Source organism: Brassica napus, chromosome C7, assembly GCF_020379485.1.
Source record: "Brassica napus cultivar Da-Ae chromosome C7, Da-Ae, whole genome shotgun sequence".
Classification (NCBI taxonomy): Eukaryota; Viridiplantae; Streptophyta; class Magnoliopsida; order Brassicales; family Brassicaceae; genus Brassica; species Brassica napus.
The window spans coordinates 49220051-49247809 of record NC_063450.1 but is presented as its reverse complement, the minus strand read 5'-3'; the positions used below and the strand labels follow the sequence as shown (position 1 = coordinate 49247809).

The 27759-nt window shown below is 34.5% G+C and overlaps 4 protein-coding genes and 1 long non-coding RNA gene across 5 annotated transcripts; 3 read left to right on the top strand and 2 right to left on the bottom strand.

Moving 5' to 3' along the window:
- The first annotated feature begins 465 nt into the window (after nt 1-465).
- Nucleotides 466-2158, top strand: LOC125590085. Its single transcript, XR_007326294.1, has 2 exons — nt 466-591; nt 727-2158. It is a non-coding gene; the product is annotated as an uncharacterized LOC125590085 (long non-coding RNA).
- A 2140-nt stretch (nt 2159-4298) lies between these two features.
- On the bottom strand, nt 4299-7249 carry LOC106434695 (probable polygalacturonase). Its single transcript, XM_013875552.3, has 6 exons — nt 6725-7249; nt 5659-5779; nt 5408-5582; nt 5259-5329; nt 4945-5191; nt 4299-4874 (listed from the first exon to the last, which is right to left on the bottom strand). Exons 1-6 carry the CDS (start codon nt 7127-7129, stop codon nt 4412-4414), a joined length of 1482 nt encoding a protein of 493 aa, XP_013731006.1. The 5' UTR covers nt 7130-7249; the 3' UTR covers nt 4299-4411.
- Nucleotides 7250-17769: 10520 nt separating this feature from the next.
- LOC106398039 lies at nt 17770-20509 on the top strand. Its single transcript, XM_022706310.2, has 3 exons — nt 17770-18905; nt 19583-20125; nt 20211-20509. Exons 1-3 carry the CDS (start codon nt 18027-18029, stop codon nt 20313-20315), a joined length of 1527 nt encoding a protein of 508 aa, XP_022562031.2. The 5' UTR covers nt 17770-18026; the 3' UTR covers nt 20316-20509.
- A 44-nt stretch (nt 20510-20553) lies between these two features.
- Nucleotides 20554-22392, bottom strand: LOC106398050. The gene is made up of 8 exons (XM_013838652.3): nt 22098-22392; nt 21990-22011; nt 21850-21906; nt 21688-21769; nt 21409-21504; nt 21175-21299; nt 21066-21084; nt 20554-20983 (listed from the first exon to the last, which is right to left on the bottom strand). Exons 1-8 carry the CDS (start codon nt 22195-22197, stop codon nt 20753-20755), a joined length of 732 nt encoding a protein of 243 aa, XP_013694106.1. The 5' UTR covers nt 22198-22392; the 3' UTR covers nt 20554-20752.
- Nucleotides 22393-22564: 172 nt separating this feature from the next.
- Nucleotides 22565-27321, top strand: LOC106398061 (beta-adaptin-like protein C). Its single transcript, XM_013838663.3, has 15 exons — nt 22565-22746; nt 23145-23342; nt 23416-23529; nt 23658-23908; nt 23991-24126; nt 24249-24428; nt 24511-24603; nt 24693-24904; nt 24998-25061; nt 25172-25351; nt 25458-25550; nt 25660-26000; nt 26167-26356; nt 26445-26648; nt 26791-27321. The coding sequence occupies exons 1-15, from the start codon at nt 22660-22662 to the stop codon at nt 27088-27090; spliced, it is 2643 nt and encodes an 880-aa protein (XP_013694117.2). The 5' UTR covers nt 22565-22659; the 3' UTR covers nt 27091-27321.
- Nucleotides 27322-27759: the final 438 nt, after the last annotated feature.

Here is a 27759-nt window from a genome sequence, read left to right as displayed (position 1 = left end):
CGTCTGCATCTTCTCTCTCAAACTTTGTGTAATTTTAATAGAATCTTCATCTTGATTGCCCATACTGTATAGTTAGTAGCATTCAGCACTGGACACTTTATTGATGACGATCCTGTCTCCTTCGGCTTTGATGTAGAAACCGTAAGATCCCCCATGGTTTCAACTTAAGCTCTGATACCAAATATTGAAACCAAAGAGATCAATGCAATTGAACTATAAGAATAACTCTCTTATTTATCTCAAGGCAAAACTAACTCAAACAACCTTGAGCTTGTTCAATCTCACACACTTGATCCAATCATAACTCGATGGATCTATTATATAGATAACAAGTAAACATAATCCTAACTAACTTGTGTTATAGATAACTCCTAAAACATATTTGTCTTTATCTCAAATCTCAACTAGATTAGGATTACTTGTATCGCAAGTCTTCATGCTTCTTCATTTATCTTCAAGCTTATTCCAACAAGAATTGCCAGGCTGAAACATGCAGAGGCAGACATATCCTCAGCTAAAAGACAACGAAGCAAAGCGGAGGCATATTGGTGGATCATTTGTAACATCAGTATTTGATTTGCTAAGGCCATCGTGAGTTTATTATTACCTCCATCACCTTATCTTTTAAAAGTTACACATATTTTTATTTCTTTCTCAAGAGAAACAAATGCTTATCATTCATTGTTCCTAATACTGACCACTCTCTTTTCTTTTTCTTTGTTTAAGGTATGTGCAGGTTGCAGAGTTTAAATGCCTTCTCGGTGTTAAAGCTAACACCAAAGAATGAATACTTATGTGTACCTTTTGTAAGCCATGACCAAACTCTCAAGCTTCAAAAGTACAGTTTGATGCTACAACCGCTTGGTGACAGTGCACCAGTACTGGAAGGATCCTAGGTCAGTCTTAGATTCCATTATTTGTGCCTCTATTCACTGTCTTTAAAGATATGATATACTGGCTCCTTCTTCTGATGTTCTGTATTGTATCTAATTCTCTCATCAATTATTACACTAAAGATAAGGTCAAATTTCGTTTGTTTGGTTTTTATATTCATCAGTGCCTTCTAATACCAGTGAACATATTTAGGATTGTCTAGGATCACTTTGGTTCTTGCTGGGTATTTTGGTGCTGTAGAATCATTGTCTGACAAGAGCTGCATCACATATAACATGGTAACACCAAGTTTCAACAAAACAATAATTGATCATTGCTAGAACCTTTCTCTACGAAATATTAATATGGTGTCCAGAACATCATTTAGATCTTCTATTCACTTAAGTATATGTGGTCGTATGCCGCAATCGGTTGTAAGAAGATACTGCTGTGGTCGTTTGCTTTCATAGTACACTAATAAAGGTTCTTCTCGACATGTGCAGGTGCCTTTTATACAACTAAATAAATGTCTAATTACCAGGCCGAGGATGCTCTGTACATGGACAGTGTTGATGAATGATAAAACGGAAGATATTGACGACGACTTAGATGAGGACTTTCATGGGGATGACATGCCTGCATCTGACTGCAATGTCGACGAGTTTGACTACTTCGTAAGCATATATGCCTTTTTAACAAGTCTAATATTATTTGGTTTGTGTCCTTCTTAAATTCCTACGTTAATGCATAGTTAAATAGCTGATATAGGTTCATGAGTCGAGATTTTTTTTTTTTTTTAACTATACAGTGTGGCTTTCTTTGGTTTTGGAGTAATAAAATAGCTGATACTACGCCTTTAACTGTTGTCTGCTTGGTTCACAAATAATATTGCTTTCAGTTGCTATCGTATTTCATTTGTATAATCACCTTAGGATTGCATGGTCACACAGAAAGGGACCGTTTTTTTTTATGGCGGAATTTAAGATCTATCAATGTAAGCATCCTTCATTTTCAGGTTATCATCGACGCTTTGAAAAAAAAGTTGCAGTCAATTGAGTACACTTGCAGTCAGGGATAAATTTAAGTTGATATCATAAAATTTTAGATCATGTTTCTGGAAAGGAGTAAGAGCGTTCTCTGGTTTTAGTATGGTTTGTTGATGTTATGGTGTGGTTAGTTGAATGATATATTATGGTTAGTCACAGGCCTGTTCTTGGATTCATTGTAATTTAATAAATATATGTGTTTTCTTAAGATAAATGGGAAGTTTGGATGTTATAAAAGCTAAAACAACAGCAGAGACAAGAGTAGAGCAAGTAGCAATTTCTTTGGATAAATATTCATGCCGTAATTTGCATCATTCACTTAATTTGTTCCGGCCATGGAAGTTTGGAACTACATTCCTAAAGTACCGACGAAACCGATGATTTTCTGAGACCAGAAGCCAAGATAAAGAAAGGATTCAAGTTTTGGTGGATATAGAAAGAAACTATTCAGAGGTTTTCAATATGTTTGATGCATAGTAACTTATTTTTGTTGTGTAGGAGAGAATGAAAAACATTCAAGTATATGAAATGTGAAATGTTATGACTGCATGTCAATTTGTGTTTTAACTTTTAACATAAATAAAGTGAAGTAAATCAATTACCATTAAAAATATTATAATGTATGATGTTTTATATAAGTAGTAAATAATACAAAAGAAAGGACTGCAGTTAAGTTTAAACTAAGTTATAAAACTTTTAAAATTAATGATTGTTGATGCTAAAATATTTTATTAATTTATATAACTATTAAGTTTTTAGAATTATATAATTAAAGATATAATTTCAAATATTTTATAAATTATAAAAAGAAAATATTTGATTTTGTGGTATTCATTTGTATTTAATTTTTAAATTTCATAAACTTATATTTTATTTTATTAGGTTTTGATATATTTATGTATCAAAAGTATATGAAATAAAAAAAAAACGGTCGAACTGTACATTGTAATTGGAGAAAGAACACAAACAAAAATCAACCGAAGACTTTTAAGGTATATGAAACAAAAATTAGAAATATAAATTATCTGCAATTAAAGAATAAGGCAATAAAATTGTAAAAATAAAAAATAAAACAAAAAATATACACATAAAGAAATATTTAGTAAAATAAAATCATAATATAATTTCCATAATTGAAAGTGTTCAATTACACTAAAAAGTCTGAATTTACAACATACACAATTTTATTTACATCGTTAAACCTATTTTCTAATTAAAATGATTCTAAAAGTGTCAGCATGAAGAGTTAGAAAAAATACGATAAAATATAATACATAACGTTAAAAATACATTATCACTGATCACTAAGAAAATCATATTAGTAGTAATAAAAATGAAATGACAACACATTTATTAAAACCATAGAACATCACGCAAAAATGTGTTATTAAATATACAAACTACAAATTAAATATGCTCAACGCATACACACATAAAAATGAGATATCATATTTGGATATATTTAAATAAATAATTTTAAATATATTATATTCTTGATAATTTTAAAATTACTTTAAAAGAAACTAAATTATTAAAAAATTAATATACAAATAAAACTAAAGCAATATTTTGTAACGTCAAAATAATAAATGAATAAAAAATATATTATGTTAATAAAATAGATTTTAGATTTTAAAGACTTCTAACTCATGTAATATTACAAAATTCAAAATTTGTTTATTACAATTAATATTTTACCATTAGATATATTAAAATATTATTTTAGATCGATATTCAATTGTCAGTTTTCAACTATTACACGTAAAAAAATATTATTAAGTACTCTTTTTTTAAAGAAGGTTTTATATTTTAATTAGGTTATTGAAGTACTTTTACTTTTTGTGAATTTATTCGAGATGAGATTCCGATCTTTTAAACTAAGATAATTTATATTCTATACATTATTTTTTTTTAACATAACTCTAAAATTTCGGACTTGATTCTTCATATTTTAATAGTTAATTGTGTTACATATAATAGAAATAGTTATTTCAAACTAAAAATATAAAAAAAATCAAATTTAAAAATTAGTTATATATAATTTAATATACAAAAATTCACATACAAATAAAATGATAAATGTAAAAAAATTAAATATATTATCCGCGCGTAGCGCGGAGAAAGGATCTAGTCACTATAAAAAGAGAGTGGACTCTTCAAAACATTAATATATTCCATTGTTGGAGATCATTATCCTTTTGATTCAATTCATTTGAGTAGATTTGTATAGATTATGTATCATGAAAATAAGAAGCTCTACAGAAAAAACACGTCTCAAGTGTGGGAGAGTTACGTTGGTCTCTCAACTTCATTATTACAAAATAAATGGACCCATGTTAACCCTCTCTTCTTTATATTTCCTCTAATGATCAAGAAGAATATTTAAGAAACTTTTGTATAATATTCAATAAAGTCCATCCATCCCATTTGATAAAACGTTTACTTATAATCCAAGAAACGTATTTGTAAAATAAAATAAAACGTTTTCATCTTCACATGTGCCTTCTTCTGGTGTAACAACGTTGTAGCTTCACTTCTTCAATCGGAATCGGCATCTCCGGGAAGTTACACGGCACAACCGTCCCCGGCTGCTTCTCCGGCAACAGCTGACACGGCTCCGGAGTCACACCACTTGTATAACCAGAAACATCAGTACAATTCCAAAGCACTTTCTTAGGTTTCTTCGAAAGCGTGATCGTCACGTTAGAGATACATATCCCAGTAAACTCATCTCCCGTTATTCCAGCCAACTGAGCCGGCATGGTCACGTTCTCTGCGACCATGTCTTGGTAGTTAATGTTCTGAATAACCGGTAACGCTTTCGGATCATAATGCTCGTCTGGATGCGAACCGTAACTCCCGGTCATCCAAAAGACATACTTCATTGTCTTCATCGTCATGCCTCGTACGTACACATCCTTCACGTACCCTCCACGTCCAACCGCTGTTTTAATCCTGCATGTTTTGATTCCGGTTTAATCAAACCGAACCAAACTAAACAGGTTTGTTTTTTTTGGTTACATACCTGATTCCAGACTCAGAGTTAATGGCCACGATGTCTTCAGCTCGAACATCCTCAATGCCACCGGACATCTCGCTACCTAGTGCGATCACAGCACTGTCAGGTGAGATGCATGTGAGCCGTCGGATCAAGAGCTGTTTCGTGGGCATGCCGTAGTTGATTCCGTACTGATCCCATCCACTCTTCACGGCGATACAATCGTCTCCGGAGACAATGTAGCAATCTTCGATCCTCGTGTTCGTGCAAGAATCTAAAAATAAACAGGATTGAGTTTCAGCCAGATTATACTAAACCGGTTATCGGAATGATTTTTGTACCTGGGTTAATCCCGTCGGTGTTTGGTACGGTGACCGGTGCTAATATTGTCAAACCTTGGATAACAATGTTGCTGCACATGTTTAAATAAGATAAACAAAACCGGTTTAGAATTTGGTAACCGAGTTGTTAAACCGGGTGAGTTTTTTACCTGCTGTAAACCGGGTGGATATGCCAAGAAGGAGAATTCAAGAAGGTGAGATTGGAGATTTGGATTCCGTTAGAATGCATAATCTCAATCAAATAAGGTCTTGTGTATTTTAGTTCTCCTCTCTTGAATTTTCCCCACCATGGCTCTCCTTGTCCATCAATAGTCCCATTCTCACCTTTCAAAATAAAGCTCAATTTGAATTGCGAAAATTTCAGTATTTCTGTTAATTTGGCACTAATTGAACTACTAACCGGTGATAACCACATCGGTTAAGTTTGAACCGAAAAGTAGACTGATGAATCTTCCACCATCTGTGTCTCTCCCTCGTCCGTATGAAGGCAATGGCTCTATCACTTCATAATCACTTTCTTCCTACAAATAACGTTAGGATAAACAATTTTTATAATTAGCTTAGAACTAGGCAAACTTTATTATTAGACACTAGACATGAACTATTAACTATATTCGACTTTATTTTTCTTAGTTTTTTTTTTATAAAAAATGAAAAACTAATACTAAGTAACATAACTAATATCTTAATATTGCATTTACTAAATCTATAATTTTACAACTAGGGTCAGAAAGTTTTTACATGATTATTTTTTCAAAAGGGTCTCATATGGTGGAAATGATAAAGCTATTATTTTAGACCAAGGCCCAAAAGTAGCTTGTGGCTGTTGGCTGAGAGATGGAATTGAAATGTACGGGTGAGAGATCATCCTAACAATGGTCGCAGACTCTTAAAACGATCCCCACTAACTTTAGGTTCTTTGCCTATTTTGTCGTCTTTGATTAACTCTCCTCTACTTTTAGAGTAAACGCATTTTAAACCTAATCAATAGTTTGCTTTTAGTAGAAAGTTTACAGAAGCAAAAAAGTAACGAATGGTCATTAATCTTATAGGTCAACTAAAGTTTAATGACTATTAAACTTTTAGCAAAAAAAAAAAAAAAAATTAATGACTATTCATTACTTTGTTGCTTTTGTTAATGACTATTCGTTACTTTTTTGCTTTTGTAAACTTTAGTCAACTAATCAATAGTTTGCTTTTGTTTATTACAATTTCAATATGTGCTACTTTTAAAGTTTTAATAATTCACCAGGAAACAAAAACATAAATTGAATGGCCCAACCATATATCATCAGAAGCTGGCCAACAATCTCACGTGTATATATGAATGCAACAGCAACAAATTTACAACAGGAAAGATAAATATTCATCAATGACATTTGTGGAGTTTTGTGTCACGGGGAATATTCCTAGTTAATTATATAATTCTATAATAGTTAATATGATGGAGGGGAAAAAAAGCTTACTTGGGAGGCGAGGAGAACAGCATCACGGTGGAGGAAAAGCGTGAAATGGCTGGTGAGGTTAAAACTTCCGGTAAGCCACCGTCCAGCGGGAACAAATAACAATGAGCCACCGTAGTCTGCGAAGCGGCTAAGCTGCGACACTGCGTCGCGAAACGCCGCCGTGTTTGAGGTCACACCGTCTCCTACGGCGCCGAACTCGTCAAGAGACGCTGAATAAGCTCTACAAGATAAGGCTGAGTACTCAAACTCTTCTCCGCGACGGTGACCGTGGTGGCGTCGGTGGCGATGAGTATGGGAATCGGTGGCTCTGAGGCTATGTTCGGCATCAGTGGCTCCGGTTAAGCCACCATAGTGGCTGAGAAGGAGGAGTAGAAGGAAACCGACGGTGGGGAGAAAGGTTCGCATGGCAGTTTTCTAGGATAGGAGAAATGAAATTGGATTATTATTATCTGTTGAATGAATGGAAGAGTTATATTTATAAGTGACCGGTCCGGACCCCAACATTAATAATTTAAATTTCGTACAGCATAAACTTTTCAAAAGTTATACGTTATATATATTTTAAAAAATGTTATATATATATATATATATATATATATTTTAAAGAATGTTTTACAATCATATATTTAATTATTAATATACTAATAGACTTTTAATTTAAGTAAAATAGTTTTTAATCGAAACTAACTTAGATACAATTATCTCCTGCAAGGAGACGTTAACCGAACCACCATTAGACCTTTTATGATGGGTAAAAAATTAATTGAATGAGCAATCACTAACTTTCCTTAACTTTGAATTGAAACAATTGTGGACTTTATACTTTTGTAGACCAAATTATGGAAGTTAGTGGTTGCATCTTCAAATTTTTTTTACCAAATCTTGAATAGAAATGTGTTAAATACATGTTTGGATAAAAGCATGCTATTTTATGGAAAATTCAATATTATATCCGAAATTGGCATCTTAAAAAATTATACATTGCTAGCCTACAAGAAAAAAACGCTTTGCAATGATATTGTTAAGGGGTATAAGTTAAAACCTTTTTGGTGTTAAGTCTGCTAGATTTAAGAAAATTAACAATTTTAATATCATGTCCAAAAAGGTTTTGTGAAGTGTAGGTTTTTTTTTACGTAAAAAGGCCATTCTAGTGAAGTGTTGGTTATCTTTATGTTTACGACGCTTTTTATTATATTTGTGCCATTAGATTAATGATAAATTAAAATTTTTAGGAGGATGTTTTCACAATACAGAAAAAAAAACTTATCTCCACCATAATGGGTTGTGAGATGGTTACTAATACATTTTCTCATTTTGCAAAAAATTGCAAAAAATTCAGCTAGTTTTTAATTTATATGGGACCTAACGATTTATTATTTTCTAAATAAATTTAATAATATTCATATCAGATATAATTTGGTAAAATAAATATGTTTCTATAGATTTACTATCAAAATTTATATGATTCAGTATTTAATTTAATAGTATTTAAAATTATAATTTTCGCAATGAGCAGAGATATAAATCTGATGTCATATAATACCTCAAATCAACACCTCGAAATTCCGCTGAGAAAGTATATGCTTTTAGTCAGCAGTTAGAAGTAGACGAAAAACTGATCTAAAAAAATACTGGATAAATATAGGTGATATCAGTTTTTTTTTTTAACAACTACATTGTTCGGCATGAATAGGGTATAAGTAATAAGACTTATGAGGTGTTATTGGTTTCTATATTTTGATTGATTTAGAAATCTATGTAGTATTTATAAATCCAAGTAAAATATGCAAATCCGGAGGTTTTCCTCGGATTTGAGTTTTTGTATTTTTTAACAAAAAAATCCAAACAAATCCAAACAAATCAATTCAAATCCATTATAAAATCAAATATATTAGTAAATCCGTACGATTGAATAGCACTTGATTTGATATAGAATTTATGAATCATTAAACCAATAACACGTGATTTTAATACGGATTTAAAAATCGTAAAACCAATAACACTAAATTTAGTTCGGATTTTCAAATCCATTAAAATACAACCAATAACTCCTACTTAAGATATCCGGAAATAACAATAAGTAGTCGTTCATATTTCTAATTTTCTGAAATGTGGTGAATGAAGATAGTGGGATGCTACGTTGATCTTTAAGTGCATTAAAGTTATCACAAAGAATAATGCATTTCATTTAACAATCAATCAATTATTAATATTACGAATACAGGCGGCTGCCAATATCGACGCAAAGTTAAAAGAAAGTAAAAGTGTACCCATATAGTATACAATATGTGTGTATGTGTATTGGACTAGCAACTATATAAACATAGCACATAATGCATACCTGCTACGCCACTTCGATTATTTCCTTACTTTACTACGACGCATGCATTAGTTTTTTCCTTGCTTTTCTGAAAATAATCGATCTACCGTTTTTTGATCAAAAAAAAGTCGATCTACCGTTTTTGTTTAATGACAAAAAGTGTGTTTAATATATTATATGGGTAATGTAGAAAAAGAATATTTATATTATACTAAACCTTTTGATACTACAGTGAAACCTCTATAAATTAATAATGTTGAGACTACATCAAAACTATAATTTTTTTTATTAATTTATAGATATATTAATTTATTGATATACTAATTAAACTAAAAACTCAATTTGGGACTATAAAATTATATTATTTTATAGAAATTTTTAATGTATATTAATTTATAGAGTATTAATTTAAAGAGGTTATAGTGTATATCAATAAAAAAAAGAAATTTCCTAGGATAAACCTAAAAAGGTTTTTGTCACAGTATAAACCTAAAAAATAAAAATGACCAAAATAGACTTAAATATTTTATCAAAAGAAGTAAATATACACTTATATCCCTAAAGTTAATTAATCTAGACATCATGGTTTAGAGTTAATGAGTGAAGTTTAAGGTTTACGGTTTAAGGTTTAGGGTTTAGGGTTTAAAGTTGAGGAGTGGAGTTTTGGGGAAAAATGTCAAATTTTAAAAACTAAAAAAAAATTCAAAAAAAATGTTATTTTGGTCATTTTAGTTTTTGGGGTCTATTTTTATGACAAAAACTTAAAAATGTATATCTGAGAGAATTTCCGATAAAAAAAATACGTAAATAATTGCTGAAAAATTACCCAAATGCAATGGTTGTAGATAACCTATACCATAAAAACTCAGAGTCTCACTGCACATGTAAACCTTACCAAAATAGAGCTAAATTATTTATCTCTTTGAATAATTATAATTTATAATCGTTTTAGTAATTTACCTAATCATCCTAATGTCCAATATTGTTTGTTTGCCAAACTCTCTAACGGTTTGAAATATCTTATTAAGAACATGCACATGGGTCTATATGAATATTTGTGTGTAGTATTATTCACTATAAATTAAAGGTGATAAGTATTGGTTGTTGAGACTTTCCTAGTTACGCCTTTGTGGTCAAAATCTCTAACAACCCGGTATCCCTCCAAGCTCCAGTCTACATATAAAAAAACTGTCGAAACTTCAAAGTCAAAAAGAACACCAAACTAAACCTACTAGTTGACTTAATTTAGCCTAATTAATCTAAATGGCTCTAGTAAAAACAGTAGCAAAAACAGACGCGAGAGGGAACACTTAACGGAAAGAAAAATACATACTGCAAATGACAGTATATAATGTATTGTCTATCATAAACTGTAACATTACCAAGTGTGAATATAGTGTATCATTGGTTCTAATAATCCGACTTCATATACACTTTCTGCCTTAAAATGATTATATGTTAGGCTGTGCCGTTGTGGATGTCTATCATATATCATCTAACATATATATAATCTTATATATGAACCTGAGCACCCAAAATGTTTTATCACGTGAGAAGATCTTAATTTTTTTTTTTTTTGAAGATCTTAAATTTTTGTGTTTACCCTAAATAAAAAAGCTATAATCAGATTGAGATGGATGAATTTGATATATGAGAAACTTCAATTTTATAATTGGAACGAAGTATATCGGAAAAGGGACTCTTTAAGTGATTCTGATTAATTATGTGATGAACTTTTATGTCGGCTTGCACGCCACGAATACTCTGCCCATTATCCACGAGATAGATCAGCAATAGCATGAACCCATGATGTATATCCAAAGGTATTATACTATTTTTGATAAAAGAATATTCAAAGCAAATATCATCATGTTTCATCTTTACTTTTTCTATAATGTATAATTCACGGCTACGCAATTTGATTGACATTTTCAACATTTCGAAGAGAATTTACGTTTTCTTTTTGTAGGTTTGATTATTCGTTTTTTATATCAGCTATATGTGCATATAAATTATATAAATACATTTGGAAACATATTGTACGGTTGTACCAGTATAACGGAATAATGTAACATAACCTTTTACAGATAAAGAATCTTGTAGTCCTTTCTGAAAATGTATAATTTTGTTTAACGAAAGTGGGGTTGGTATAATAAAACTGGGAGAAACTGAAAAAGGAAATACACAAGTCACGGGAAAGTTTGAAGCAACCGACTAAGCATTTTAATCGATAGTGGTTGGAGTGCACGAGAGATAAAGATAGATCATTATTCCAATACTGAATTTAATAATTAAAGAAAACAAATTGTCAGTTTTCTATACACAATATGCCAAATTTAGCTAGTCACATGTTTTCCTTATTAGTCGTAACAACAAGTAACTTACTTCTCTAAATAGAAAAAGAGGAAATCGGTTAATCTTATTATTAGTCTGTAGATGACGATACTTTATATAGGAATACAAAGTTAGGGTTTAGAACCTTCAATAACATGGGTTTATGGGTCTATGATGGACATCCACATTAATATTCATAACACTTACAAGTTTAAAACCTTTAAAATTCTTTAATGTTTTGCATTGGAAAGTATAATATCGAAGTTTCGGAAAACGAATTCTCATCTAAAGTGTCAAAATTGCAATATAGAAAGTTAGTGGTAGAGTTTAATACCAGTACATGCTGGCTCCATGCAGTGCCTGCCCTGGTGGGTAGCACTCCAAGCGTACCAGTTTCCAACTCACCAAACATATTTGAATAAATTAGTTAAAAAAACTATTGTTATATTATTTTAACTACAAATGTATTTTCTGAAAATGGCTAAATTTTTTAAATTGCTTGTGGTCTCTGCCATGTCATGACCGGCACTACTTCGAAGCTCACTTGGGATGAAGAGTAAACACTCTCTCTCTTTTTTTTTTTTTTTGATAACCGAGTATCCTGGCTCCACCATGGTGGTCCAGACTAGAGACCGAAGCGAGCAAGGACGCTACCAGGGCGTCACCATGTGGCTCACCGCGAACGGTTTTCGATCTCGGGCGCTAGGATTCCGCATGTGAATTCCCCAGTGGCCGGGTTAACCCAGGTGGCGGAACTCACAGCCGTGAGCCCTTTACCACCTGAGCTAGAAGCCCCGGTTCTCTCTCTTTTTTTTTTCTAAAACACCTCTAAAGAGTAAATACTCAAAGGGTATTATTGACCCGATTGTAACTTGGTGGTGCCTAGAGGCTGAGGGGCCTGAGTGTCTGAACATTTCGATTTCAAAAATAAACTAAGATAGTCTCCACTCTTTGAAATCACGTGATTATTTTGGTTGAGAAATTTATTAATGTGTATGTTTGTTTGTACGCTAATATGTTTAGATGCATTCATTAATTTTCTGTTTGTTTCGAGATTTTATTTTTTGTTTGCAGTTTGGTTCCGGTTCAGTTGTAATTTTTGGTTTTTAGTTCAAGAAATGTAAGAATCGTTCGGTTATTTATGAATTTAGATTTGATTTGGATTTAGTTATTTTGATTTTTGGATTGGTTCAAATAACAATGTTAGAAATTCGATTAAAATTTTGAGTTTAATTAGCACATGTGGATCTGAATAGAGATATGAAAATTTTGAAAGTAATCAAAAGAAAAGTATTGCCTCTTGTTTTCACATTACCATGATTTAAATTTTCTCTAGTATGTATTTATGCAATATGAACATGTCATTTATTTTCTGAAATAGTAAGCCTTAAACTTTACTATAACAGATACTCTTGAGTAAACTCAGATGTTGATCATCACATCTCAGTTCTGTTGTTTACAGCAACTATTATTTATTTAGTTAAAGGCTTGCCCGAACCAACAATTATAACGTTAGGCCACACTGATTAGATTCAAACCCAGTATATACCATGTCCAATTGGGGCCCATCAGTTTAGCTAGTCCGTTGAAAAAACATATTCACTTATTTTCTTTATCAATAAAAACATATAAGGAAACATCTTGAATATCTGATGGCAATTCGTCATTTTTAATCCACTACTTTTAATTTTCAGATAGCATTAGCGGCTTTATAAGATTAGTACCCTATTTATCTTCTGTATATTATTTGAAAAGGGAGAGACAGAAATTGTATATTATTTGAAAAGTGACAGAGATAGAAATTTGATGATGTATCTGAAGCTAATGCTCAATAAATTCGGCCTAATTGTTTAAAAGCTAGATCACTTTGCGTTGTTTGAGGATTAATTTTCCGAGTAAAATCATAGGCAAACGATTCTATGATAAGTAGAAAAGGCTATTGGCCTACAATCAGGTCGAAATCTTCACATAAAAGGTAATTTCATGTTGATGTCTTGTGAAACACGGTAACATAGAAACGTTAAATGGTTCTAAAACCTTAATCATATATGTTTCTCTTGCCCGTAGAGAGTCAATGGTGGTTCTAGTGCTGCCTTGAATGTAACAATCGAGGAAGTTTTCAACTCCCGAACAAAACCAAATCACGTACCGTTGCAACTGCCCTGCACTCCATTTTTCAGTTTTGTTTAGGACTTAATGATGATCATTATCACAGTGAGTTATGTATCCTGGTTTGATTGTGGAAGAGCAAGAGTTCATAGACAAGAGCCATATGCTGATGCACTGTTGAGAAATGATACTTCTCTGTGTTGTGATTCTTTTGGCATTACAGATTAGTGGCTGTTATTATCTTTCTTCACTGAAGGAAATATATATACCAAGTAAGAACAAAGTCCAAAACAAACAAAGAAAAGGGTTGACATCAATCAAGAGACCCCGCTGCAACTGACCATAATAACTAGCGACGCACAATCAGCATCAAAAAGACTTCTGAGCCACTCCTGATAACTTCTAGCAACATAAGACTGAATGGATCCTTCTTTGTTACACTTTCTGCGATAAAAAAGCAACAAACTAAACTTGATTGACTAGATGTGTAAGCAAAGTTCTGTGCAGATGACAATGAGCTTAATGTGTTTCACAATGGGCTTGGCCAAATTTTATTTGGGGTTTTACTACAGTGTTTTCAAGATAAAATAGCAAGCAATAATTTAGTAGGGAGCAATTTTATAAACCAAATTAAAGGGAACATAAAGTATGACATCCCTCTGCCATAGCCCTAATGCTGGGACCAATAATTACAGAGAATAGAGCAGGTGCATAGACACCTTTTTATTATTCTTTTCTTAATTCTATTTTTAAGAATAATTTAATAAGAATACGACAATAATGTTAGCAATCAAGAATCCAAAGAAGAATGTAATGGGGTAAACTAAAATACCACTTGTTGACCTCTTAGTTCTTAATTACCGAATCCAAAACAAAATGCTCCTTCCATATCACTTTGATGTTTAAAGAAAAAAAAATTGTTTCAAAATAATTGATGTTCTCACTATTCTAGATAAAATTTAATAATTTTTAGATTTTGTGACCAATTACCAAATACTACTTTTTTTTTTATTGGTTAAACTAGTTTTATTTAATGATATTTTAATGTAACGAATGTAAATTTTATAGAATTTTGTATTTTTTTAATCCATGTGCAAAAACCTTAAAACCCACTTGATACAGAGGGAGTATAAATAAAGAGTTCCATCGTTTTCTTACGAATTGTTGCCTAGTTAGTTATGGAAAAAGTTTGAAATTCGATACGTTTTCTTATCTAATCATATTCATCTGAAAGTCAACAAAAGAAGGAAATAAATTCTACCAGATCAATCTACACTTTAATATCATGTATTAGCAAACGCCAAATATCAGGAGAGCAGTAGTTACAATTATCTATCATCTACACTACCAAGAGTATAAACAATCATTACTAAAATTTCATAATTTGTTACTTTTTAATCCGAATATAGAAATTTTGTTTGCACTTTTATGAAATTAGAGAGTTTGTTCGCAAATTTGATAGTTAGCATAATGGATATTAAATGTTTCTGAAATTAGAAATTTTTCATTAGTTAATTTATGATTAGATAAATGGTTAATGATGTTTTTACCAAAAAAAATGATGGTTTTGTTACTCTCCTTTTTTCTGATAAATGTCATTTTATCATTTTTGCTATGTATAAAGCAGTGTTCTAACACGCGCTAGGCGTTCATTACTAAATGACTGTGTAGCGCTTAGCCTTATACACGGACGTCTAAACAGGTATATACGGATATATAATTTTACACGAAATATAAGTATAAGATTAATATATATATATATATATATATTATTTTTGAAAAAAACTGAACATAAATATATTTTAAATCCAATTTTATGTATAAATATATAGTTTAACATACATAATAGTTTTAAATTATAAAAATTAAAGCCATTTTAAATATATTAAGATGAGAAATTAAAAATTATTTTGCAACAATTATACTAATATCTACAATCATATAAATACATAAAATAAGTAAAAGTAATATAAATGATAACATTAATAAAATATAATAATAATATTAATAGTTTATTTTTTTGAATATTAATGCTTAAAATCAGCCTAAGCGTCTACATAGACCGTATAATGTCTGCGTCAACGCTATTATTCGCCAGAGTTATATAAATCCGCATAAAACACTGTATGACATGAAAACAGTACGGTCGGTTACCGTATAGCGCCTAAACGCCGCATAGACGGATGCCTAGATCGTATTTTAGAACACTTGTATAAAATAATTTAAGAATTTCAATACAACTTTGAACTTAATATTAATTATAAATGTATTGATTTACAAATATTTTTATTTATCTCAAATACTAATGGTTGAATATATGTAAGTAATAAAAATATAAATGCATTTTAGTTACTTTTAATGTGTTTGAAAAGTGTCAAAATAATGATTTTTTTTTTTTCAAAATGAATAGAATATAAAAATTAATTATTTTTAATCCGTGTGTATAAACGACATTGATTAAAAAACAGAGGGAGTACATGATACCATTGTGTTTACCTCCCGAAGTTAGCATTATGAATGCATTTAAACCATCAAATGGGAGATTAATGCTCTGCATAGACGGCATATTAATCAAAAAGCAACATTAAATGGAGCTTATCAACGGGAATAAAACTGTTTAAGTTTTGGTGCCAATGTATGACGCCCCCAGGTGATTGTTAGGCTATTCAAAATATTTAGATTTAACACTTTTGTAATTTCTATGATATAAAGGTGTATATATCATATTATTATATATACTGTGCAATCTATTAATTTCTGTCAGTGATGCATATATTCATAATTTCCAGACCTAATTATACTGCGTGCAAATAATATAAAATTGAAAATCTTTTAATTTACTGAAATACGATAATACATACTCCACTGCTCTGATCATTAATGCATTATAACATTGAATTTTTATATATGAATATGTGATATCAATATTTAGATTGTCGTGTCATATTTAAATCAAACACTCATAATTATTCAATGATAAATCCGAATCTATGTTGATGATAGTAAAATATCTCTAATAATATTACATATATGAAATATGTATATATATATATATATATATATACACCTACACGTGGAGTGACTCAAACCTAACAAATATCATATTTTAATTTTTTAACTAGATCTCGATTCGTGCAACCGTACAGATTTTTGTTTTCATTTATTTTTATATAAATATTTTATTTTCAACTATAAATTGGTATATATTATAATATATATGTGTTTATCAATTTTTAAAACATAATAAGTTTACGGTTTGCTTCAAACTTTCACATGTATTTTTATATTTTTCTATATATATATATTTTCGGATTATTATTTTATTATTAAAATCATAACTATATATATAAATATTATTAAAATATTATTTTATTGTCATAGTCAAAGATATTGTAACATTTCACAAATTTAGATAGTTTTTAAAAAATTAAACTTTTCACTTCATAAATTTATATTATCGAGTAAATAATTAAACATTTAGTTTTTGTTTAATTTTTAAAATAAACTATATAGTTTAAAATTTGTTTTCATTGGTTTAAGGTAGTAAATATTAATCATTGTTAGATAATATGATTTTTGTTATTTAAAAAAATTATTATAATTTTAAAAGTTAACATCGATAAATATTTAAATATTTAACATATGGAGGTATAGTATTACAACATTAAATTATATCTATTTAATTTATACTATCTATAAATCTAATAGATGATTAAATATTAAATGTAACATGACTTTATAGAAATAGATTCATTAAGTCAATTTTTTAAAAAAACACACATGAACTAATGTTATGATTTTGTTTTAATATATAAGATATTGATATCAGCCAAGAGCGCTGACCAATAAATAATCAGTAAACTTACATGTTTAACAATGATTGAAGAATGATAATTTTTCAGTTAACAGGGTTAACTAAAACTATGTCAAGCGAAAACAAACGATTAAGCCAATGTAAATTCTTTAGCCACACCCTTTGCTGAAAAAACGAGACAGCAGTACGACGCAGCTTGGGCTGTTAGGAGCAAAAGCGACACGTAGATAGTTTTCTCAATGACCGACGTGATTTTAACGAAAGCTTTCTACGATAAGGACATAAACCCTTTTTGTTTTGTTACAAAAAAAAAAAATCCTTTTTGTTTCGTGATAACACCAAAAAATTATTATTATATTATTATCAAACAACAAATCTTCCATTAAATTTTGTTTTAAAAAAAACAAAGACAACAACCCCATTTATTTATTTAAATAATATTATCTCCTCCTTTTTATGTTCTTTTAATTTATTTTTGCGTTTATGGAGTTTCAAGTAGAAGAGAGGATTGCGTTCTCTCTCACCATTTAATCCGTCTTTCCATATCTCTCTTCTCTCTCTCTTTTCCTTTTTGCTCACTCTCTTCCCCCCCCCCTCGATTTCTCAGGACATCCATCACCAATCTCACTCACACTAATCTTTCTCTTTTACGAAAACAAAGATCCAATCTTTTCGGTTCGTTCTCTCCTCTGGGGGTACGAATCAAGAAGCTCGAAAGAGGGAGGATGAAAGGTAACCAGAAAGACTCCTCGGAGAAACCCGGAACGTTGTCGGTGGTAACCCGACCCGGTCCTAAACTAATGGTCTGGCTCATCTGCTTCATCGCTTTCACTTACATTATCTACATGCTCAAGCTCGTCTCCACCTCACGCTCCTGCGACGATTCCATCACCTTCACCACCCTCTCCGCCAACCTCTCCTCCTCCTCCTCCTCCTCTGCACTACCTTCACGTCGGCGCGAGTCCGAGGAGGAAGAGGTGGAAGACGAGCCAACCGATCTCAGCCACGTGGTGTTCGGGATCGCCGCGTCGGCGAAACTGTGGAAACAGAGGAAAGAGTATATCAAGATCTGGTACAAACCCAAACACATGCGCGGCTACGTCTGGTTAGACAAAGCGGTGAAGAAGAACAACACTAGCAACGACGACGACGAGGATCTACTTCCGCCGGTGAGAATCTCCGGCGGGACAGCTTCGTTCCCTTACACGAACAAGCAAGGGCAACGCTCGGCGCTGCGGATCTCGAGGATCGTGTCGGAGATGCTGCGTCTGGGTCCGAAAAACGTGAGGTGGTTCGTGATGGGTGACGACGACACTGTTTTCGTCACGGACAATCTCATTAGGGTGCTGAGGAAGTACGACCACGAGCAGATGTATTACATCGGGAGCTTGTCGGAATCTCATCTGCAGAACATATTTTTCTCGTACGGGATGGCTTACGGCGGAGGAGGGTTCGCTATTAGCTACCCTTTGGCTAAGGCTTTGAGCAAGATGCAGGATCGGTGTATACAGAGGTATCCTGCGTTGTATGGCTCAGACGATCGCATGCAAGCTTGTATGGCTGAGCTCGGTGTTCCGCTTACTAAAGAACTCGGCTTTCACCAGGTAAGACAAGTTTTGTTGGAAATTTCAGTTTGGTTTTGGCAAGTTTCGGTAGTAGACTAGTATTAGCTGGTGTTGGGTCACTGCCAAGTATGGTGAATTTGTCTTTTAAGGGTTGAGTGGATGATTGTTGAGTCCTAATGTTGAAACCATAAGCGATATTTAATGATGTAGTGGCAAAGTTGGTGTTTTTAGTGATATTGTGACATGGGTCTTGAAGGTAATGATGGCAATTGAAAAGGGTTTCAATCAAGTAGTTAGCTTTTCAGCAAAGTTCAAACTTTTTAAGAGTTTTGTCGGAAAGAGTTTCAAAAGACTAGTTTTAGGGGCACTTGTTTTAGGAGTATAATGTTTCTTGTAATAAAGAATCTCTCATGCTGGTTTAGTAGTGATATCAGTTTCGTTTCTTTGTTCTGTTTGTGCTTCAATATTGTTTTGGCAATTTTTCCGTGTTTTGGCAATTTTTCCGTGGTTTGGTACCGACAAAGCGGCGCGTGAGGAGCTCAATGCCTTGTCCATTTACTTTAGTTAGATGGTTGAATACAGGTGTAAGAGTGGGACCCGCTTTTCTGTTCTTCACACTTGAATGATTTGTTAATGTCATTATTTCCTACGCGCACATATGACGTGTGAAACTCACGCTCCTTGTAACATCTTAAGTTTGTGTTGTTCGGTTTCAGTACGACGTATACGGGAGCCTCTTCGGTCTCCTGGCCGCACACCCAGTAACACCGTTCGTCTCAGTGCACCACCTCGACGTCGTGGAGCCGATCTTCCCAAACATGACCCGAGTCCGTGCCCTCAAGAAGCTAACTGTACCGATGAAGCTCGACTCAGCCGGGCTTCTCCAGCAGTCTATATGCTACGACAAGCACAAGGGCTGGACCGTCTCGGTCTCGTGGGGCTACGCGGTCCAAATATTCCGAGGAATATTTTCTCCAAGGGAAATGGAAATGCCTACTAGAACGTTCTTGAATTGGTACAAAAGAGCGGACTACACCGCCTACGCATTCAACACCAGGCCGGTTAGTCGGCAACCGTGCCAAAAACCGTTTGTGTATTACATGTCGACCACGAAGTTCGACAAGCAGCTGAACACGACGGTTAGCGAATACACGCGGCACCGTGTTTCGCATCCGTCTTGTAAGTGGAAGATGGCGAACCCAGCTGAGATTAACACCATCGTCGTTTACAAGAAACCTGATCCGCATCTGTGGGAACGGGTAAGTAACGTAATGTTATTTTTTTAGCATGTGGTTATAACGTGCATAATGTTGTGGACTTACATGGTGCATGTGTTTTGTACAGTCACCGAGGAGGAACTGTTGCAGAGTGTTACAAACGAAGAGGAATAATACGTTATGGATCAATGTTGGTGTATGTAGAGATGGTGAAGTCACTGAAGTAAAATAACTTACTCTTATATAGTTTTTTTTGTATTGATTTAATTTTTGAATGAGAAGAAAAATTAGTTTTTAGGTTGCTTTACTCCCTCGTAATTTCTTGCCACGTTATTTAAAATTGTATTCATTGAGATCCCACTGGTTCAATTCAACATTGTTCCAAACACAACATATCAATATTTAGTAAATATTTTTTTATTACAACTAGATTTTAGTGAAATAGACGTGTATATATTTGGATTCTGTACTTTCCAAAAAAATAATTCAAATGAAAAGAAAAAAATTCATCAGATGTCTCAGATAACAACAAGATGATTTGAAGTAAAAGTCTTACACACCAAACAATGACCTCAAAACACTTTGACCAGCACACAGAACATATCAACGCCGTGAAAGTGAACGCAAAAGAAAGATGAAATAAAAATCTTCCAACCAGGCAGAGAGTGATTACTTTGGGTAACCTTGAGGTGGATAAGCCGGACCAGGAGGGTACTGAGGATAAGCTGGAGGGTTTTGAGGATAGCCTGGAGGAGGGTGTTGTGGGTAACCTTGTGGAGGATAACCGATAGCGGGTGGAGCGGCTTGATCAATCCGTGACATTACCTGAGGGGGAGGCACAGCCATTGGTTGTGGACCGAACTTACCATCTCTCTTGTCCATTTCCACCTTGTGTTGTGTCTACATAAGCATAACAACATTTTATAAAGAAAACTGTGATATTAGTTTTTGAGTAGGGTTTAGGTTGATATCATCACTTTACCTGCATACAAGCGCAAACCCTGGGAATGGAGCAAAAACATGATCATCAGGGACGGACAAGATGTTTAAGAGAGAATGAAAATGAGAGTACAGATAAGGAAGTTACTTACGTGCAGTACACCATGTCAGATAAACAAGAGAGCAGCTGGGAAGCTTCTGAAAGCTCATCAATGCCGACGATACACGCAACTATGGAGAATATGCAAGCCACTTGGCTGAGGCAAACCATAAAACCCTACAACAGCCAATAAGACAGCACAGATCACTAACACTTGTTTCTCATGTTTCATAGTTTCTGCTAACTAATTGCTTGTGAGTCTTGGGCAATGAGGATTACTACTTACAATGATGCAGTTGTCACATTGTGTGGTCTGAATTTGGAACTCATCTTGCAGAAGGAAACGAGTCGAGGCCACAGAGGTTCCAAAGCAGCAAAAGACCTACAAACCATTTTGCTATTTAGGAAACTTTTATAATAATATTTAACAACTCATGGAGTGGCATCATAAGCCCATAACTAGGCATGAGATCATATGCTTATGTTATATTCAGATACTGTAATGAAACATTCTATAACAAAACTTCATCCAAAGATAAAAAGCTCTGAAAACAAAGATCCTCACCTCAGTGGCAAGACAAAGTTGAGGACATTTGGCTTCTCCACACCTGCCACTACACGGCATGTAACCAGCGCAGCATATGTACCTGTGAGGTAAAAGAAGGATCGTTTTAAACCAAGAAAATCAAACCAAACCGGAATGGATCTATCGGAATGTGTGGAATACCTAGACATGTCATTGTAAAGCGCACGCTTGCGAAGCAAGTATGATGCACAAGGGGCACTGCCAAGTCAGATACAAAATCAGACAAGGGTCAAAGTTTTATTACATTGATCCAAAAGTCTCATATTTAAGCAGAAACTTACCACCACAATGCAAAGCAGCAATCTGCGAACAACAACAAGACATAAAAGGATTGATCAATACCCAAACCCGATCAAACAGAGGAGAGAAGAGAGAGTTAGAGAAGTTACAGGGAGTATCGCCCTGGATGGTGTGAGTGAGATCAGTGTGCCATACGTTACGGAAGTTCTGGCGTTCCTGCATCTTCTCCGTGTCGAACTTCGGCGCCATTTTCGCACGGATCTCTGATTCGATGACGACCAAAGCGAGTCAATGTATGGATAAAGAAAGAAAGAGACTCACGGAGATGAGGATCGGATACTCAGAGAATAGTCTTGAGAGAGTCTGCTCAAAACTATTCTCACGAACGTGTTTCTCACTTAATCGTCAACTTGTTTAAAAAACGACAGTAGACCTTCGTTACGCCCATTCTTCTTCTCCCCTTGATGGGTAACTGACGTTGACTAGTCCAAGTTACGAGGCGTTTCAATAAAATATCAATAGTACAAGGACCTAACTGAAATTAACTTTAATTTGTAAACCCGACCTTTTGTTAATCCAATCCATATTAAACCAAACCGGTTTCGATTTTGTAGACCGGAATGCCCAGATCTACCAGCAACTAATGGGTAGTTGATTGATTTGTTTGTGCAGTTTCACTCATCGTCTCGGAGAAGAAGAAGAAAGGGAGAAATGAGCGGGCATGATTCCAAATACTTCTCGACGACGAAGAAGGGAGAGATCCCTGAGCTCAAGGAAGAGCTCAATTCACAGTACAAGGTTCTTCTCTCCTCCTCCTGATTCATTCATTCTTTTACGGATCTGTGATCCGCCATTTCGCACGATTGTCATCTCTCTCCTCAGTGATTCGTTTTAGATTTTAGCAATTGATTTCCGGTAGATCTACATGATCCTGGATTCGATCTGATCGGTACATTCTCGTTGCTATTTAGTCGAATTTGGTTTTTGGTATATTACATCTCGATAAGAGTGATGTACGCTATGGATAATGTGTTCAATGCTTGATTTGAAGATATATATATATATATAAATGGAAGCAATTGATATGGCTAGCATAAGTTTACTGTTTATGCAAATGGTGTTGATTCAAGATGGCGGCGGCATGCGTTTCTCGTTTTGATTCGGTCTCTTTTCTTCTTCTTCTTTTGTGTTCCTAGGATAAGAGGAAAGATGCTGTTAAGAAGGTTATTGCGGCAATGACTGTTGGAAAGGATGTTTCATCTCTTTTCACTGATGTACTCAATTGCATGCAAACGGAGAATCTTGAGCTCAAGAAGCTCGTTTACTTGTATCTCATTAACTACGCCAAAAGCCAGCCTGATCTTGCTATCCTCGCTGTTAATACTTTTGTTAAGGTAACACTCTCCCTCCAGCTATATTCTCACAGTCTTCTCATTTTTAAACTTCCGCTTTGTATTCATTCGGCAGGATTCACAAGATCCAAATCCGTTGATCCGTGCTTTGGCTGTGCGGACAATGGGCTGCATTCGTGTTGATAAGATCACAGAATACTTGTGCGATCCTCTTCAGAAATGCTTAAAGGTTGAGTTTTTTTTAATCCTACCTTGCCACTGGAACTTGTATCAACAGCTTAACGGGTTTTTTTTATAATCTAGACTGATGAAATATTATGTTTTTCCTGGGCTTTTGCAATCTTGTTTTTTTTTCAGGATGATGATCCATATGTCCGCAAGACAGCAGCTGTTTGCGTTGCCAAGCTGTTTGACATAAATGCTGAGTTAGTCGAGGATAGGGGTTTCCTTGAAGCCTTGAAGGATTTAATATCAGACAATAATCCAATGGTTGTGGCAAATGCTGTAGCAGCCCTTGCAGAGATACAAGACAAGAGTGCTAGTCCCATCTTTGAAATTAATAGTGTTACCCTCACCAAGCTCCTTACAGCTTTGAACGAATGTACTGAGTAAGTCTTTCCTGATTTTGGTATCCTTCTTTCACTCAGACTCTTTGAACGAATGTAATAACACCTTACGTGTTCTTCACAGGTGGGGTCAAGTTTTTATATTGGATTCACTGTCAAGGTATAAAGCAGCTGATCCTCGTGAAGCTGAAAATATTGTTGAGAGAGTCACTCCAAGGTTACAACATGCCAACTGTGCTGTCGTGCTATCAGCCGTTAAGGTGATACTTCAAAAAACAAATTATTTCCTTGAACTGTCATCTGTCAGTAAACTTGTTTGTAATGTGTCAACCATATGCCTTTGCGTGGTTTTCTAATTCTATTCCTCTGCGAGCTTTTGTAGATGATCCTTCAGCAGATGGAGCTAATTACTAGTACAGATGTGATTCGAAATCTTTGTAAGAAGATGGCTCCTCCCCTAGTTACATTGCTTTCTGCAGAACCTGAGATCCAATATGTTGCACTTCGTAACATTAACCTTATTGTCCAAAAGAGGCCCACTATTCTTGCCCATGAAATCAAGGTAGTTTAGTCCTATCTCGTAGACTCCCGGAATAAGCAATTGCAGTACTGCTATATTTATTGATATTACGTTTTTCTTTTAGGTGTTCTTCTGTAAGTATAATGATCCGATTTATGTCAAGATGGAGAAGTTGGAGATTATGATAAAACTTGCTTCTGACAGAAACATAGACCAGGTAGTCATTATACACTTTATTATCTGTTGTTTGACCTTTTTTTTTGTTTTGCTGCGGATCATGATGGTTTATGGAGCATGCTGATGTAGGTTCTTCTGGAGTTCAAAGAGTATGCCACTGAGGTAGATGTTGATTTTGTTCGGAAGGCTGTTCGTGCAATAGGCAGATGTGCCATCAAACTGGAAAGAGCAGCAGAACGGTGCATCAGTGTTTTACTTGAGCTGATCAAGATCAAAGTAAACTACGTTGTCCAGGAGGCTATTATAGTCATCAAAGATATCTTTAGACGATATCCAAACACGTAAGTTGATTTATTTCAACTTTCTTTGTTTTGGCATATTAAAGTGCTCTAACGCTTTTTAATGTTGGCGATATCATTCAAAACAATGTACAGGTATGAGTCCATAATTGCAACACTCTGTGAGAGTCTAGACACATTGGATGAACCAGAAGCGAAGGTAATAAAATTTGTTTATTTGCTGGTGTAAAATAGCTGGAAGCTTCCCCATGCGAAATAAATCTCAGATCAGTGAAACTCATACTCTTGCATATGTTGGCATCTTCAAAGGCATCTATGATTTGGATCATTGGTGAATATGCTGAGAGAATCGACAATGCTGACGAACTACTTGAAAGCTTCCTGGAGAATTTCCCTGAAGAACCAGCACAGGTCCAGCTGCAGCTTCTTACAGCGACAGTCAAACTATTTCTGAAGAAGCCAACTGAAGGCCCACAACAAATGATTCAGGTCCTGGCATGATCATTATATGATGCCCACCTTTTGCTCTCCTAATCAATTCAAGCACATGTATATGACGACAGGCCTTTCTTTTTGCCATGTTTCAAATTCTCAGGTTGTCTTGAATAATGCTACTGTGGAGACAGATAATCCTGATCTCAGGGATCGTGCATACATCTACTGGCGTCTTCTATCTACTGATCCCGAGGTATTTTTCCTTTGATATGTTAATACCATTCAACTAGTTCAACTACAGTGGACACTGAGCTACAATCATCTGTTTTACCTACAATCATGTGCGCTCTTCTTTTGACTAGGCGGCGAAGGATGTTGTTTTAGCTGAAAAGCCTGTGATTACTGACGACTCAAATCAACTTGAGCCGTCACTCCTGGATGAGCTGCTCGCAAATATTTCAACCTTGTCATCTGTGTATCACAAGCCGCCAGAGGCTTTTGTAACCCGCTTGAAACCCACAGTTCAGAAAACTGAAGATGAGGACTATGTGGAAGGGGGCGAAACAGAGACATCTGGTAATCCGGTTGATGGTGCAGCTCCTGTAGCGGCTGCTCCCGCTCCTGTGCCTGATCTCCTGGGTGACCTAATGGGGACAGATGATGCTGCAATTGTCCCAGTAGATGATTACACAACTCCGTCAGGGTGAGTATGGCTTGAATGATGAAAGTTTTCTATTTCAGTGAAAGTCTCTATAGTCTCTATAGGCCACACTGGGGATTGTGCAGTGGACTGGTTATACTCACTTCTATTTATTTAGATCGCCTTGTCGTATATGTTTACTCATCAGATCACCTAAAATTGATTGCAGTCCTCCACTGCCTGTTGTCCTGCCAGCATCAAGCGGTCAAGGTCTGCAGATTAGCGCTCAATTAACCCGACAAGATGGTCAAGTGTTCTACAGTATGCTCCTCGAGAACAACTCGCAGTCGGTTCTTGATGGCTTCATGATTCAGTTCAACAAAAACTCATTCGGCCTTGCAGCTGCAGGACCTCTTCAGGTAGCAGTCGTTGAATAGGCTATTACACATCCACGCTTATATTATCCTTGATTCATGAAACTGATGTCTGGATTTTGTACTATATTAGGTTCAACCTCTGCAACCCGGAGAATCTGCCAGGACAATGTTGCCTATGGTATTGTCCCAGAACATGTCTGATGGCCCCACCAACTCTCTTTTGCAAGTTGCCGTCAAAAACAATCAGCCGCCTGTCAAGTACTTCACAGATAAGATTGTACTTCACGCTCTTTTCTCAGAAGATGGTAGGATGGAACGCGGAACCTTCCTCGAGGTAAGTAAAACACCTTATATATGATAAACAGTGCATCAACAATACCACTTCAGCATGTTGTTAGTGATCATAACAATATATGACATACTGTTGTGTTGGATAATTGCTTACTATTGTTATGAAACATTGCTTTGTGATATAGACGTGGAGGTCGTTGCCGGATTCAAACGAGGTCCAGAAGGATTTCCCTGGGATAACTATCACGAGCATTGACTCAACGCTCGACTTGCTAGCCGCGTCAAACATGTTCTTCATAGCAAAGCGCAAAAACGGAAACCAAGACGTGCTGTATCTATCAGCCAGAGTCCCACAAGGCGTACCATTCTTGATCGAACTAACGGCCATGGTGGGCCAACCTGGTCTCAAATGTGCGGTCAAGACTCCAACCCCTGAGATCGCTCCTCTCTTCTTTGAATCCCTTGAAATGCTCTTCAAGCCTTGATTGTGGTGATGCTTACAATGTTTCAAAAGGTAATAACCATATTATGTTAGCAAGTGATGTTTTTTTTCCCGTTGCTTGGTATCTATTTGATCACTTTGTTTCTAATTTTTGTGTTTGGACCCCACTCGAAATTTGCGTATTATGTGCTGAAGGTTTTGATTCACTTGTGTGAGATGACTTTTATTATGAGTATTATTATTTAATGACCGACGTGAAATCACCTTGAAGATATTCAGTGGTTTAACAAAAATCTGTATGAATTCCCCAATTCATATAAAATCAGTTTAAACTCATTAAAATCCAAATCAGTTTAAACTTTATTGAATACTAGGGCGCCGACGTTGTTTTCTCTTTTGAATTAGCTTCATTTTTCATTTGTTAGTTGTTAGTCCAATCGATATTAAATTATTAGTTGTTGACAATTAAAAATTGAGAGTCGTGGCCTAATAATAAATTTTATGAGCTCATGTTAGGAGATCTCAGGTTTGGAGTCCTTTGCTTTTGACGCCATGTCAATGTATTTTTGAGTCCTACTGTGTGAAAATGTAAATAGTTTTTACTAATGGGGGCGATGCATTTTATTGGTTTATGGTTCATATGTATAGAAGATTTGATTTTATTTTTTGAACTTTTTGGGTTTATCCTAAACGGAAAGTTAATGGTAGGAGT

Excerpts from the sequence above, each read along its gene's own strand:
- LOC106398061 (XM_013838663.3), top strand. The coding sequence starts at position 22,660 with ATGAGCGGGCATGATTCCAAATACTTCTCGACGACGAAGAAGGGAGAG. Across the intron at positions 23,530-23,657 it reads CTCTTCAGAAATGCTTAAAG|GATGATGATCCATATGTCCG; the intron begins GTTGAGTTTTTT and ends TTTTTTTTTCAG. Across the intron at positions 24,905-24,997 it reads TTTAGACGATATCCAAACAC|GTATGAGTCCATAATTGCAA; the intron begins GTAAGTTGATTT and ends AACAATGTACAG.
- LOC106398039 (XM_022706310.2), top strand. The coding sequence starts at position 18,027 with ATGAAAGGTAACCAGAAAGACTCCTCGGAGAAACCCGGAACGTTGTCG. Across the intron at positions 18,906-19,582 it reads AAGAACTCGGCTTTCACCAG|TACGACGTATACGGGAGCCT; the intron begins GTAAGACAAGTT and ends GTTCGGTTTCAG. Across the intron at positions 20,126-20,210 it reads ATCCGCATCTGTGGGAACGG|TCACCGAGGAGGAACTGTTG; the intron begins GTAAGTAACGTA and ends TGTTTTGTACAG.
- LOC106398050 (XM_013838652.3), bottom strand. The coding sequence starts at position 22,197 with ATGGCGCCGAAGTTCGACACGGAGAAGATGCAGGAACGCCAGAACTTC. Across the intron at positions 21,907-21,989 it reads TGCTGCTTTGCATTGTGGTG|TGCCCCTTGTGCATCATACT; the intron begins GTAAGTTTCTGC and ends CTGACTTGGCAG. Across the intron at positions 21,300-21,408 it reads AATGTGACAACTGCATCATT|GGTTTTATGGTTTGCCTCAG; the intron begins GTAAGTAGTAAT and ends TGGCTGTTGTAG.
- LOC106434695 (XM_013875552.3), bottom strand. The coding sequence starts at position 7,129 with ATGCGAACCTTTCTCCCCACCGTCGGTTTCCTTCTACTCCTCCTTCTC. Across the intron at positions 5,583-5,658 it reads AACCGATGTGGTTATCACCG|GTGAGAATGGGACTATTGAT; the intron begins GTTAGTAGTTCA and ends TTATTTTGAAAG. Across the intron at positions 4,875-4,944 it reads AACTCTGAGTCTGGAATCAG|GATTAAAACAGCGGTTGGAC; the intron begins GTATGTAACCAA and ends CAAAACATGCAG.